Consider the following 15678-nt stretch of genomic DNA (forward strand, 5'->3'; position numbering starts at 1 on the left):
ATGCAGTTTATGAGCCTTTCTCCCATTATTAAAATGACTGGAGAGACTGAGGAGATGCTCACACCTTTACTGAACTCAATCCAGATGAAGGACGAGGTCAATTCAGGACAAATGACTATATTAATAGCACTTTACTTGAAGTATGTTTGCTATTTTTGTATTACACATGGCTGTCTGGAATACTTCATTCTAATTGGTCCGTTGCAACATAAGGTATGTTATTCTCTAGGGGTGTAACGATACACTCAGCTCACGATACAATGTGTATCACGATATACTGTTCACGATTCGATATGTATCATGATATTTGGAATAAAAATTGAAAATTAAACTGAAATGCAAATTTTATAAAAAAAAATTTAATTACCAAGTAAACGATTTTTTATGTATTTCTTTTGTTTCAACTTGTTAAACTGAACCTTCTTGAAGAAAATAAATTAAACAGGCCTGTCTTTGGAAAATAAAACAATTTAAAAACTTCTTATAAAATATTATTGAAATTATTCAATTCAATTGAATTTAACAGTAAGAGCTTAAGGCTTTGCTTGGTCACTTGTGTTTTTTGTGTGTGCAAAAAAAAAAATAAATCTACATTTCCAGGTAATCAGCAGTTTATAAGATAATCCTGAACTGATGTGTATCTGTCTGAGAGGTTTTTATGGATGGCTGTCTTCATGTTGGGCATGATGAGTGACAGGGTGGCCGTCTTTTTATTACACAGGACAGTCGTGGCTCTTTTCAGCGGTTTAGGCAGGTTTACTATTTCTTCTGCGTCTCTGATGTCGCCACTATCAAGTGTATCATGTTGACGTGCATTTTTGAGTACCTCTGTACTCAAAAGAGTTCATGCTCGTCGTAATCATAACTCTAAAATGCGATATGATTATTTAAATAATGTGCACGCTTTCGGTTTCATTTCCACTGCTGTTCATACTTCCCACGCGGCTCCTGAACGATCACTCTGTTCCACAAACTGAATGTTGTTTACTACTTTATTACCTGTTAGTCACAACCTGCAGGCTCTGTTCACTGAAGCAGACGCGTGTGCGTCTATCATAATCCGCCCTCTGTAGTAACAGCTCACGGTCAGCTCACGTCATGTGTGACTTTGCTGCCGCCAATACATCATTATATGAAGACAGAATGATATTTTAGGGTGAATTGTACCTTATAAATATAGTATGTGAATCTTTCAACACCATTAGGAGGTATCCATGTCGCTGTGCAAAGTATGTAAATCACTGTGAAGACTTTAAAACTTAGGCTATGTTTGACCCAGTATGCGTGTCAAAAAGCGGACGAGTCTAAAGCAAAGACTGTACAACCGAAATGTTGCCAGACGTCTGATTTTGAGAGGATGGGCCATCCTCTATTTCAGCTCCACTCATCTTGGTCTGCTAACATTACTGCTGCTGCAATCTAAACTCACGTGCGACAGCAGGTGGAACGTAGCTCACGTGCAAACAGCTCAACTAATAAGAGAAAACGGACCTCATATCGTAATCAAATCGTCATAACGTCATGATGCATATTGTGACATTTTTGCATCACAATAAATCGTACTACAATAAATCGTTACACCCCTTTTATTCTCAGATAACAACCGCTGAATAAAACAGACTTATTCGGGAACTATACAACAATAATCTTGACAGAATTTCTTCACATCCATATTAATATGCTTGTTTCTTGTCACTCTTTGGTGCCATCTTGTGGCTGAATAACATGTAAGTTAGTGTATGCTCTATTCAGCCATTTTTGTCTGTCAGCTTTGCGTTTATTAAAAGTATTAATAAACTAATATGTTTCGTGTCAAATTTTACTTCTTGTTGTTAGTAGCCATGTAACAAGCAGGATAAAGTGCGTCCTTGGGTTTGTTTTCCCAGAATAAAGCCCTTTAGTTTTTACGTCAGAGTGCCATTCTGTGATAATAACTGACTGAAATACTTGGTTCTGATTGGTCAGTCATGACATAACAAGGTATGTTATTCTCAGATAACAACCACTGAATAACACAGACTCATTCAGGAACTATACAACAATAATCTTGACCGAATACGTTCACATCCATATTTATATGCTTGTTTCTTGTCACTCTTTGGCGCCATCTTGTGGATGAATAATGCACAGGTTAGTGTAAGTTCCATTCAGCTGTTTTTGTGCCATCTTTGCCTTTAATGAGCACTTTTCAATGCTTTGTCACAATAATTTAATCTCGTTATCATTACGCATGAAAGTAAATAAACCTCAAAACCTCATCTAAGAGTATTTCTCAGAGTCACTGATAATTTTGCTCTTGGTATCATGACCACCCTTATTTACTCCTAATACAGTGCATGCCTACGGTTCAATCGTTTTTACGGATGTAACTATGCAAATGACATGTAAATGAGATGTAATGTGCACAAACGCTCCTCTCGCACTACTGCGATGCAGGAAATGAGGGGAACACATGAGGGGGGAAAAAATGAAGCTGAAACATAATAGATCATGTAAACGGCAAAAATGAGACTTTACCTTGGCTGATGACTGGATCTCTGTGTCTAAAGAGGAAACAGGAAGAAAAATCAGAAGATTAGCAGCATGTTTATTCAATCATTGGTGAAATTAAAATGTGTTCTGTTCATTTGCGTACTCATGAAGGTCTCCGTTCGGAGGACTTTCACAGAAGAACTATCCCTCATTTTATTCTGTTTTACGTCATGTAAACTCAAGCAGTAAGTCACTGCTGCAGTTCACTGAACGGCCACCGGTGTCGCTAATAACAAGTTTCTTTGTAAGGCCTTTTTTTCCATTAAAAGCTGCTTTAAAGGGATAGTTTACTCAAAAATTATACTTCCGCTTATATTTACTCACCCTTTACTCCACAGTTGTCAAACTCAGTTCCAAAAGGGCTGCAGCTCTGCACGGTTTAGTTCCAACCCTGATTAAACACACCTGATCAAACTAATTGAGTCCTTCAGGCTTGTTTGAAACCTACAGGTAAGTGTGTTGGAGCAGGGTGGGAACTATGCAGGGCTTCGGCCCTCCAGGAATTGAGTTTGACACCCCTGCTTTACTTGCTCAAAACATGCAGTAAGTCGCTGCTGCAGTTCACTGAACGGCCACCGGTGTCGCTAATAACAAGAGTTTCTTTGAAAGGCCTTTTCTCCATTAAAAGCTGCTTTAAAGAGATAGTTCACTCAAAAATGAATCTTCCGCTTACATTTACTCACCCTTTACCTTCTCAAAACATGTTCGAGTTTGAACACAAAGGAAGACATTTTGAAGACTGCTGGTTGTTGGCATCAACTGACCTCCATAGTATTTTTTTCCTACTATTGAAATCAATGGGTGCCAGCAAACAGCATTCTTCAAAATATCTTATTTTTTTTTTATGTTCAAAAGAAACTCATAAAGGTGCAAACCACATGAAGGAGAGTAAATGATCAGGTCATTTTCATGTTTTTAGATATTTTTTTGAATATATTTTGAAAAATGCTGGTCGCTGGTACCCATTTTAACTTCCATAGTAATTTTCTTCCTACTATGGAAATCAATGGGTGCCAGCAAACAGCATTCTTCAAAATATCTTCTTTTCTTTTGTGTTCAACAGAAAAAAAAACGAGTAAAACCACATGAAGGAGAGTAAATGATCAGGTCATTTTCATTCTTAGGGGAACTATCCCTTTAAATAAGATTAACAAAACACCCTATTTACTTTTTCAGGGTTAGATTTTTCCCAACTACTGATCTGATCATTTACAACAGGATTTTTAAATTAACATATTTAAGTTAACACAAAGGAAGATATTTTGAAGAATGTTGGCACCCATTGATTTCAATAGTATTTTTTTTCCTACTATGGAAATCAATGAGTGCCAGCAAACAGCATTCTTCAAAATATCTTCTTTTCTTTTGTGTTCAACAGAAAAAAAAACTCATAAAGGTCTAAAACCACATAAACGAGAGTGAATAATGGGGTATTTTTTTATTTTTGGGGGAACTATCCCTTTAAATCAGATAAACAAAACTTAAAGTGCAGCTTAAGTGACACTTAAAGTGACATTTAAAGGCTTAACTGGGTTAATTAGGTTAACTAGAAAGGTTTGGGTAATTAGGCAAGTTATTGTATAATGATGGTTTGTAGACAATGAGAAAAAATATTGCTTAAAGTATTTTTTCATTTTGGGGGGAACTATCCCTTTAAATCAGATAAACAAAACACCCAATTATTTTTTCAACATTATTGTTTTTTTCTACAACTGACAAATCTAATTATTTACAGCATTAGTTATCAATATTTCCGGGTTTCCGTAGGACAGGCACTAATTTTCAGCCTTAAAATTTAGACCAAATAGTTGTGCAAGCTATATTATTATGCTTTAATATTATTTTTATGATGTGTGGATCTGTTTTAAACAATTCTCACTGGAAAGGACCCCAAATCAGAGCACATCCTGCATAACATCTGCTTCAGTGTTTTGATGAAATAAGGAAAGTCAAATAGGTTTACACGAGGAGTTTCTTCACATTTTTCAAGCAAGAAGCAAGTGTCACAGATAAATTAGATTATTCGCAATAACACATGACGAGGCTCACGAGGAATCCAGAGACTTTTTTTCTTCACATGTTACGTAGTGAAACTGGATTGATGTCGAGGAATGAATCCAAACTAAGGTGAAATGAGTAGAACAGCAAATACTGCGCTAGATAATAAACTTGCACAGATTATTACATACAACTTCGTGAATGATACATCTTCTAATTTGCTATAAATCTATGAATTTACTACTAAAAAACAAAACAAAGGGTCAAAGAGTATCAAAACTGTAAGTGTAATACATTAGAATAGTACATTAGTCACTTTTAATTTTAATTCATATTATATGTTTTACAAAAGACCATTCAAATATCAACCCATGCATCAATAGTTTACTGCCAAAAAAAAAAAAAAAAAAAAAAAAAAAAAAAAATATATATATATATATATATATATATTTATATATATATATATATATATATGAGCAATATCACACCCGTAGCAGTGCGATATAGCTGTATATCGGCACTGGTGGGAGGCATGCGATGGCACGAGGCCGCAGGTTCGGATACTGCAGAATAAAACATTGGCATTTGGGTAAAAGAGTATCATAACTGCAAGTGTCAACGTGACTCCACACCCGGTAGGGAAAGTAATTAAAGAATTGACCTGGAAAAATGAGATCAATTACAGTTCTGAAAGGTTGATCACGTTATTGTCAATAATTGCCCAGCTCTAATTAGAATTAGACATTTTTAAGTTTAATTTATAATACATGATTTAAAAAACACCATTCAAAAATCAACCAGTGTATATCAAGTTTACAATATTTATAAAAGCAATGATTTGGTGACAAATTAAAAGATCTCAGCAAAAGCCCAAAATATTCATAAATTGCCATTTAAAATCTTAATATTCCGCCACCGTCATTCAAACCACTAGTTTTTTTAATAACTTATTCATTCATTCATTTTCTTGTCGGCTTAGTTCCATTATTAATCCGGGGTCGCCACAGCGGAATGAACCGCCAACTTATCCTGCAGGTTTTTTCGCAGTGGATGCGAAATAATAACTTATTCTTATATTCTTATTTTAAGTATGTATGCACGCACGCACGCACACACTCACGCACACGCACGCACGCGCACACGCACACACAGTTTAAGTCAGAATTATTTGCCCCCGTTTTTTTTTTTTTTTTTTTTTTTTTTTTTCAATTTCTTTTTAATAGACGGAAGATTTCTTCAACACATTTCTAATCATAATAGTTTGTTCTGTAGACTGAGAAAAAAATAATGCTTAAGGGGGCTAATAATTTTGACCTTAAAATGGCTTTTAAAAAATGTAAAACTGCTTTTATTCTAGCCAAAATAAAACAAATAAAACTTTCCCCAGAAGAAAAAATATTATCAGACATACCGTGTAAATTTCCTTGCTCTGTTAAACATTATTTGGGAAATATTTAGGAAAGAAAAACAATTCAAAGGGGGGCGAATAATTCTGACTTCAACAACTGTGTATATATATATAAATAATTTAAATTTTTTACAGACACTAAAAGGATTTCTTGTCTTTGACCAATATCATAATCCTGGGAGAAAGATCAGTATTTTGTACTTGGTTTTGATGACATATGAGCCCTTGTCCCTCATGCCTGGAGCATGAGTCTTACTATGGTAAAAGCATCAGAAGCAGCCAGACACTTACTTCTCTGCGTTCTTCACCACTTTGGACAAGAGTTTGGAAGTGGAGGCTGCTTTCACCAGCTTGTTCCTGCTGTCGTCTGCGCTGTCCCACGTGCTGCTCTGAGAACGCTCCATACCGCGTTTCGCACTGCTTCCCCTGCAGGGACAACAGAAAGACATCAGCGATTCACAGACAACAAGAGACTGAGAGGAGAAGCTGAGAGGAGAAAAAAGCGGCAGCGTCAGAGTCCAGCGGCAACGTCAAACATTCAGAGAAGAGCCACCATGAGCTTGGAGGAGAATATATATATATATATATATATATATATATATATATATATATATATATATATATACATACACAGTATATATATATAGTCAGAATTATCAGCACCCTTTCTATATTTTTTCTCTAATATCTGTTTAACAGCAACACATTTTCCAAATGTAATAGTTTTAATAACTCATTTTTAATAACTAGAATCATGAAAATACTCAATATCAAATCATTTAAATACTAGGTGCTTTACAGGTCTGTCAATTGACTAGCAATCCTCCAAACTCAAAGTAAGCAGTCCTCATCTTAGATTAATTTCAAACTGGCTGCCGGAAAACAAGAATCACTGCTTAAAAGTCAGAGATGCATCCCAGAGGTAAAGAGATCATGCATTTACAGTATAAGCACAGTCCAGTCTGCAGTTAGTAAACACACACACGGATTGAAAACCTGTAACCCAGGCCTGCGGTGAACTGCAGGAGATTATTTGGGGAAAAAAGACGCCGCATGGCCAAGCTAAAGGAAGCCAGAGGAGGAAGCACGTCCAAGATTTAGAAAGGGAAAACAGAGGAGCATTTCTTTTTTCCTCACGTGAAGCTGTGTGCAGGAAGAAAACGTTAGCAAAACTGTTTTCTGGATCACTCTGTGCTACACTAATAGTCTCTGAGGTCTTGATTATTACACACGCTGTCGCTTCCCATTCATTCTCTATAAGAGCCGAACAGAGAATCAACTGAAATGTGAGCAGAGCTGCAAAAATGTTGTGAAATTCTGAACGTTGTGTAAACTAAATCAGGAAATGTTAGGCCATTATTAACTGGTCATGCAGATATATTTGTAAAAAAAATTTATAATAAAAAATAAATAAATAAAATGAATGAAAAAGTAATAAATAAATAAAAAAAACTAATAACAAGTAAATAAATAAATTAATGAATAAAATAATAAAAATGAATGAATAAATGTTTCCCAGAGATGGGTTGTGGCTGGAAGGGCATCCGCTGCATAAAAACTTGCTGGATAAGTTGGCGGTTCATTCCGCTGTGGCGAACCCGAATTAATAAAGGGACTAAGGCAACAAGAAAATGAATGAATGAAAAAATGAACAAATAAAATAATAAATATAAAAAATAAAGAATAAATTAGAAAACTGTGAAAAACAGTTTAAAATTAATCAATTAAATGTTTTAAAAATTAAGAAAAAAATTTAAAAAATGGAAAAACAAAAGAAACAAATCAATAAATGAATTAATAAATAAAAAATAAATACAGAATTAATTATTGAATAAAAAAGAAAGAAAAAAATAAGAAAATAGCAAAAACAATAATATAAATAATTAATATAATAATAATAATAAATGAAGAAAAACTAAAAGAATTTTTAAAAGAAAATGGAAAAACAAAAAAATCAATAAATTAATGAATAAATGAAAGAATAAATAATAATAGTAATAATAATAATAATGTAAAAATGAATCAAAGAAAATTAATCTGTGAAAATATAAAAATATAAATAAAAGAAAAAAAATGGAGAAAAAGGTAATAAAATATTAAAGAACAAAAAAAATAGTTAATAAAGAATTAAGTAATAAATAAAAAAGAAAGAAAAAAATTAAGAAAATGTAAAAAAATAATAAAATAAATGATATAAATAAATATAATAATATTAACAATTATAAATGAATAAAAAATGAATCAATGAAAAAATAGATCAAGAAAATGAAGAAAAACTAATAAAGAATTAAAAAAGAAAACGAAAAAAAAACAAAAGAAAAATCTACGAATGAAAAAATAATAATACAAAAATTGTAATTAGAAAGAAAAAAAACTAATAAAAACAAAAAAATTCATGAACAACGGAAAAAAAAGAAAGAAAAAAATGAACAAAAATTCATGAATTCATTTTACTTCAGCTTAGTCCCTTTATTTTTCATAGGTCGTCACAGCAGAATAAACCGCCAACTACTCTAGCATATGTTTTACTCAGCGAATGCCCTTCCAGATGCAACCCAGTACTGGGAAACACCCGTACACACTTATTTACACACACACACACACACACACACACACACACACACACACACACACACACACACACACACCCACACAGCGGTCAATTTAGTTTATTCAATTCACCTACAGCCTGTCTTTGGACTGTGGGGGATAAGAATAAATGAAAAATTAAGTAATAAATGAAAAAAAAAAAAAAAAACATTAAACCTAAAGATAAAAAGAAAAGAGAATTTTTTTTTCGATTGACAGAAATATAACTACAGAAGTGATCCAGAAACTCACAGATCAACACACAATCATTTAAGCTCAAAGTACACTTCAGTTTTTACATGTGCACTATACACACACACACACACACACACACACACACACACACACACACACACACACACACACACACACACACACACACACACAATGATTTTTAACAATGGGTTCTATATCGTCTGCCAAAAAAAACACACAGATAAGAATCAAAAACCACAACAAACTCTTCGAGAAACACTTGAAGAGTCATAACTTAAGGAGAGAAATAATACAGATGACAAACTACAACTGAGCTTCCAAGCGCTTATGCATTAATTAGCCTTCATTAAAACTGAAGAATACTTTGAACTTAAAGCCATTAAGCAGGTGAGAGATGCAGCACAGACAGTAAATCCAGTCTCAAAAACATGGGAAAAAGAGGAGGGAAGTGACGGATAGCTCTCCAGAGCAGAGCAAACACACTTCTTCCACATGGAAACGCTTGGGATGTATAAAGTTTAATCGTTTCTGTTTGTAGTGTAGGTGTTGTTATAGTTGTCATGTGATTCTATTCTACCATAAAACAACCATCTAAGACACAGATTACATGATTTTCTCCCGATTTCTGCATGATCTGCTTGACATGGGGTTTCATAAATGACAAATCTTTTTTCTAATGTAGTGTGTCATTTATGGAGCAAAATGTGTGCCAATATTTCACAAACAATTATAGATATGGAGCAAAATTTGTGCCAATATTTTACAAACATGTCCAGCTATTTATGGAACAAAATTTGAGCCAATATTTCACAAACAATTACAGATACGGAACAAACTTTGTGCCAATATTTTGGAAACAAATTCAGCTAGTTATGGAGCGAATATTGTGCCAATCTTTTACGAACAAATCCAGCTATTTGTTTTTGTTTTGATTTGCTAGATATGGAGCACAATCTGTGCCAATATTTCACAAACAAATTCAGCTAGGTATGGAGCAACATTTGTGCTAATATTTCACAAACAAATCCTGCTAGATTTGGAGCAAAATTTGTGCCAATATTTTACAAACAAATCCAACTAGTTAAGGAGCGAACAAATCCAGCTAGTTATGGAGTGAAATTTGTGGCAACATTTCACGAACCAATCCAGCTAGTTATAGAGCGAACAAATCCAGCTGGTTATGGAGCGAAATTTGTGCCAATAACTCACAAACAATTCCTGTTAGTTATGGGGTGAAATTTGTGCCAATGTTTCACAAACAAATCCAGCTAGTTAAAAAGCAAAATTTGTGTTGACATTTCGCAAACAAATCCAGCTGGTTATGGACCGAAAATTTGTGCTAATAATTCACAAAAGTTTCTGCTAGTTATGGAGTGAAATTTGTGTCAAAATTTTTCAAACAAATCCAGCTGGTTATGGAGCGAAACTTGTGCCAATATTTCACAAACAAATCCAGCAGTTTCTTCTGCTTCGAAAAGAACAATGATTCATTGGATTTACTAAAAAGATTTTAAGGTAAGTGGTTGCAAACCATATATATGGGCTAAATTTAAACAAACAAATTAAGTTGAACATTACAAAATTTTATTTGTTTGTTTAAATTCAGCCCATAAAAATGTTTAAAACCACTAACCTTAAAAAAATGTAGTAAATCCAGTGAATTATGTTTTTTCAGTGAATCGCTCAACAAAGAGAAAGATGTATAAATGAAGTCCACCTGCATGTAACCCTTGAAAATACACCAAATCTAGTTTAACCAGCGACATACCTGAATTTGTTTGTGAATTTTTGGCACACATTTTGCTCCATATATAGTAGACGTACAGTAGGAAATCTTCATCTCTGCTAGCGCTTCAAAGTTTGCAGTGGCTCTTTCTAAGTAATGTGTCTGTGGCCAGAGCCGGATAATCATTTTCTTGTTGCCTCATCTAACGAGCATGGATCGGGCCCTGAAATGACATTAAGGAAACGGCTAATTGGTTTTCCACTAGCCTTCAGCTAATTGGATAGGACAGCTTGGAGAGTCCATATAAAGATCTGGACTGGCGGATCTCGGGTTATTAAATACAGGCTAGAAGTTTGCTTTGATGAAGTTTGATGGTGTTGAAGAATGGCTATGTTTAATGTGTTAGCCTGACTAAAGATCTGAGGAGATGTCACATCTGCTTTTCATTACTGAGCTCTTCAGGGTGGATCCAAAAAAATAACATGCGCACACACACTTGTACAGCTATCTTTATGGGGACTTCTCAGACGTAAAGATTTTTATATTGTACAAAAGTTATATTGAATACCTCTCCCCCATAAAACCCTCACAGGAAACAATCTGCGTTTTTACATTTTTAACTTCATTCTGTGTTATTTTTGAGCTTTTTGACTAAATAAAATGTCTCCATAAGGTCAAAAGTTACCGGCATTGCTATACTTGTGGAGACATTTGGAATAAATACAACGTACACACACACACACACACACACACACACACACACACACACACACACACACACACACACACAGACACACACACACGCACACACACACGCACACACACACACACACACACACACACACACACACACACACACACACACACACACACACACACACACACACACACACCATCCTATCTAATCCATTTTGTTTGAAAATATTCAGAAATTGCAGCCAGCTTCTTTGAGTTCCTTCCTGACTTGAATTTTTAACTTGGGTTCGTCACTTCAACTTTTGTTCTCGCGCTCTGATTCGTTGCTGAATAACCAACTAAAGCACTCTCTTTAGATGACACAGATTCTACACACTGAATTGGACCAATGAGCTCCAACGTTAACGTGACGAGAGGGGGCGTGAGCAATAGCGTTGTTAAGATACTTGAATTTCCAACTTTGATACGATACCTTGAAAAATAACGGTACTGGATACTATTTTCGATACAGACGGGAACAATTTCCGCAACATTAAAAGTATGCAAATTAATTAAAATCACGCCAATGAGCTCCACCGTTAAACAGACAAGAGGTGACATGAGGAATAGTGTTGTTACAATACTGGAATTTCCAACTTCGATACGATACCTTGAAAAATGTTGACATTTGATAGAATTTTCGATAGCGAGGGGAACAATTTCAGCAACATTATGCAAAAGCATGCAAATGAAGTAAAATCAGGTCAATGACCTCTAACATCAACGTGACGAGATGCGGCGTGAGCAATAGCATTGTTAAGATACTTGAATTTCAACTTTGATACGATACCTTGAAAAATATCGATATTTGATACTATTTTCGATACCGCAGGAAGCAATTTCAATAACACTAAAAGTGTGCAAATCAAGTAAAATCAAACCAATGAGCTCCAACGTTAACCTGACAAGAGGCGATGTGTAGAATAGTGTTGTTACGATACAAGAATTTCCAACTTTGATACGATACCTTGAAAAATATCGATATTTGATACCATTTTTGATACCTAGGAAAGCAATTTTCTCTACATTAAAAGTATGCAAATGAAGTAAAATCAGGCCAATGAGCTCCAACGTAAACCTGACGAGATGCGATGTACTGAATAGTATTGTTAAGCTACTAGAATTTCCATTTTTGATACGATTCCTTGGAAAAATATACATTTTTGATACCATTAGATACCACAGGGAACAATTTCCGCAATATTAAAATTATGCAAATGAAGTAAAATTGGGCCAATGAGCTCCAATGTTACCCTAACGAGAGGCGACGCGTGGAATGGTGTTTTCACGATACTGGAATTTCCAAAAGCAACACGATACCTTAAAAAAATATCAATATTTAAAACCATCTTCGATATCCGAGAAAACTAATTCTGCAACATTAAAAGTAAGCAAATTAGGTAAAAAGAGAGAAAAAAACAAAACCATATAATGCTGGGTACGTTAGCAGTCGTAAAGTCCAAAAGGCAATGAATAAAAACATAAACAAAAAAAACTAAATAAATAATAAATAATCTCATTTTACATTCTGATTAAAGCAAAAGTGTTCAAATCTTAATATTATTAACTTTTCATCTCTCTGATGCTGAGAAGAAGCCAGTATCGATTCTAACTAAAAGTATGATTTTAAATATTTCAGTTTTGATTTTTATCGATATTTTTGACAACCTATTGTTGTGGAACAGTATTGGGGTAATGCATTACAAGTAATGCGAGTTACGTAATATTATTACTTTTCTAATTAACGAGTAAAGTAACGCATTACTTAAATTAAAAAAGTAATCATATTTGGGTTACTTTTTACCTCAGAAGGTAACATTGTTCTAATCTTATTTTTAATTACTTTTTTAAAGATAAATGAAGATGTAGGTTATGCAATGTGTTGCAGAGCTCCTCTATTAAAAAAAAAAAAAAAAAAACTAAAGAAAAATACCCTGCAAGTTCTCAAAGAGATCAGGCAGGTATGAAAAAGTAACTCAAAAGTAACGTAACAGATTACTTTCCATAAAAAGTAACGAATCAACGCAACTAGTAACTTTTATCGGGGAGTAACTCAATATTGTAATCAATTACTTTAAAAAGTAACTTTCCCCAACACTGGAGGAATAAACCAAACCAACTAGCCAGACCATTGCTGACTGACGAATCCCAACAACCGACTGACGGCTTAAATACTAGTGTAACTACACATACGATTAAAATAAAGAGCAACCGATGTGTTAACGATGTGACTAATTGAGCCGGCTGGTTTGAGATCTTTTAGCTAATGGCTTTGTGAATGAATGATGTGTTATTGATTGAGGAAGTGTGTCAGCTCTGCCCGTTGGCTCGGCGTCAGCAGGTTGTGAAACATTGGCAAAGGCTGCTCGATCAGGGCCAGAATCTGCAGGGAGGAACCTTTTGGCCGGGATTGAGGCCTGTCTCTGGGGCTGCGGGGGCTGAGGGTGAGGGGACGGGGGGTTGCTGGACGGGGACGGGGCCGCTGATGGAGGCTTATCATTAGCCTGCGGAGGCTCCTCTTTCTCCTTGATCTCCTCCATTGAAGGCTTGTCTTTTTTCCGCTCGCTGCCACTGCAAAAACAACACGGTGTCAATGAAGGAAGATGTGGATGTGTGTGCGAGAAGAGCTGAACATTTCTTCAGGCTGAAAGAACATCATAGGTTAAACACAGAGCATCGGATCAGACAAACATTCGCATATTTAGGGAACAGGACAATGTACGGTTTAAACGTCAATGTCTTTAATTCGCAAAGTCACCGTCTGAGGCTGAGTCCAAATGAAACAGGAGACATTTGGAAATCGCATTTTCATTGCAAAATGCTTTTAGCCTACATTAGCATCTTTTAAAAAAATAAAAATGTTTACATCATCTTAGCAGTGCTATTTAAACCATTTATTATAATGCAAACATGTCTAAAGCCTTTATTCATGATATTTTAGTTGTGTTTTTTAGTATTCTATAGGTTGGAATTCAAGTTATTTTTACCACTTACTGGTGAGTATTATGTAAGGGATAAAACATCCATGCAGCTTTTGATCGCAGAATAAAGCCTGACAGGCTTATCGTCAGCCTGATGTGAGGCAAAGCAGTGTTGTGTTAGACTGAAGGGCTTTATTCTGCGAAAACAACCAACTGGACGTATTTTATCCTGTTAATTAGACGGCTACTTGCCACAAAACGTAAACATCTGACATAAAACATTATTCTGGGTCATAAAAGTATACTAACTCCTTAATTAAAGGCAAATCTGAAAACGGCTGAATGGAGTATACACTAACCTACGCATTATTCAGGCACAGGATGGTGCCAAACTGTCAAAAACAGAAGCGTTACAATCAAACACACACAAGAGAAAAAAACTGTTCAAATGCATCCAGATGAATGTGAACTCAGCCTCAGTGTTTGGTAAATCCACCCGTCTCATCTGATGATCTCTCTAATTTTACAAACCTGCTTCAAATCATCAGCTCATTTGTGGAGAGCTGAAACACGCTGGATCTGCTCTGAGGACGGAAACATACAAACTGGAGCCTTGAAATCATTTGCATGCTTCAGTCGAAAGTGTGTGAATGTTTTAATGTGTGTGTGTGTGTGTGTGTGTATATATATATATATATATATATATATTGTTCTAGCTATCATTCTATTTATCCGTCTATCATTCTATCCATATATCTTTCTTTCATTCCATCCATCCATTCATCCATTGTTCTATCCATCCATCCACCCAACCATCCATCCACCCATCCATTGCTCTGTCCATCTATTTATCCATCCATACATCCATCCATACTTCCATCCATCTAAACATCCAACGATCCATTTATTCATCCATCCATCCATTCATCCATCCATCCATCTCTCCAACCATCCATCCATCCATCTCTCCAACCATCCATCCATCCATCTCTCCAACCATCCATCTATTCATTCATCCATCCATCCATCCATCCATCTAATCATCCAACCATCTATTTATTCATCTATCTATCTATCTATCTATCTATCTATCTATCTATCTATCTATCTATCTATCTATCTATCTATCTATCTATCTATCTATCTATCTATCTATCTATCTATCTATCCATCCAATCATCCAACCATCCATCCATCCATCCATCCATTGATTCATCTATCCCATCTGTCCATCCATCCATCTATCCATCCATCCATCCATCCATCCATATATCTATCCATCAATCAATCCATTCATCTGTCGTTCTATTCATCCATCCATCCATCCATCCATCCATCCATCCATCTATCTATCTATCTATCTATCTATCTATCTATCTATCTATCTATCTATCTATCTATCTATCTATCTATCTATCTATCTATTCATACATACATCCATCCATCCATCCATCCATCCAATCATCCAACCATCCATCTATTCATCCATCCATCCATTTATTTATCCATCCATCTGTCCATCCATCTGTCCATCCATATATCCATCTATCTAT

The 15678-nt window shown here is 35.0% G+C and overlaps 3 protein-coding genes across 17 annotated transcripts in view; all 3 read right to left on the reverse strand.

Annotated features, from left to right (window-relative positions):
- Nucleotides 1-15678, reverse strand: part of fbxo9 (F-box protein 9) — an 884197-nt gene that overhangs the window by 523295 nt on the left and 345224 nt on the right. The window lies entirely within an intron of this gene.
- eml4 (EMAP like 4) overlaps nucleotides 1-15678 on the reverse strand; it is a 127086-nt gene that overhangs the window by 34841 nt on the left and 76567 nt on the right. For 8 of the 15 annotated variants that reach the window (XR_012389083.1, XR_012389082.1, XR_012389081.1 and 5 more), the window contains exons 4-5: nucleotides 6230-6364; nucleotides 2518-2543 (exon numbers count right to left, since the gene is read on the reverse strand). Coding sequence is in view for 8 of the 15 variants with exons in the window: in XM_073920523.1 (XP_073776624.1) it covers nucleotides 2518-2543; nucleotides 6230-6364 (161 nt within the window). In the remaining 7 variants the exon portion in view is untranslated. Of the gene's footprint in view, nucleotides 1-2517; nucleotides 2544-6229; nucleotides 6365-13601; nucleotides 13776-15678 lie in introns of all 15 variants that reach the window. The other 7 variants (XR_012389080.1, XR_012389079.1, XR_012389078.1 and 4 more) reach the window with 1 other exon arrangement.
- pkdcca (protein kinase domain containing, cytoplasmic a) overlaps nucleotides 1-15678 on the reverse strand; it is a 259947-nt gene that overhangs the window by 20608 nt on the left and 223661 nt on the right. The window lies entirely within an intron of this gene.

This window comes from Danio rerio, chromosome 13 (assembly GCF_049306965.1).
Source record: "Danio rerio strain Tuebingen ecotype United States chromosome 13, GRCz12tu, whole genome shotgun sequence".
In the NCBI taxonomy this organism is placed as follows: Eukaryota; Metazoa; Chordata; class Actinopteri; order Cypriniformes; family Danionidae; genus Danio; species Danio rerio.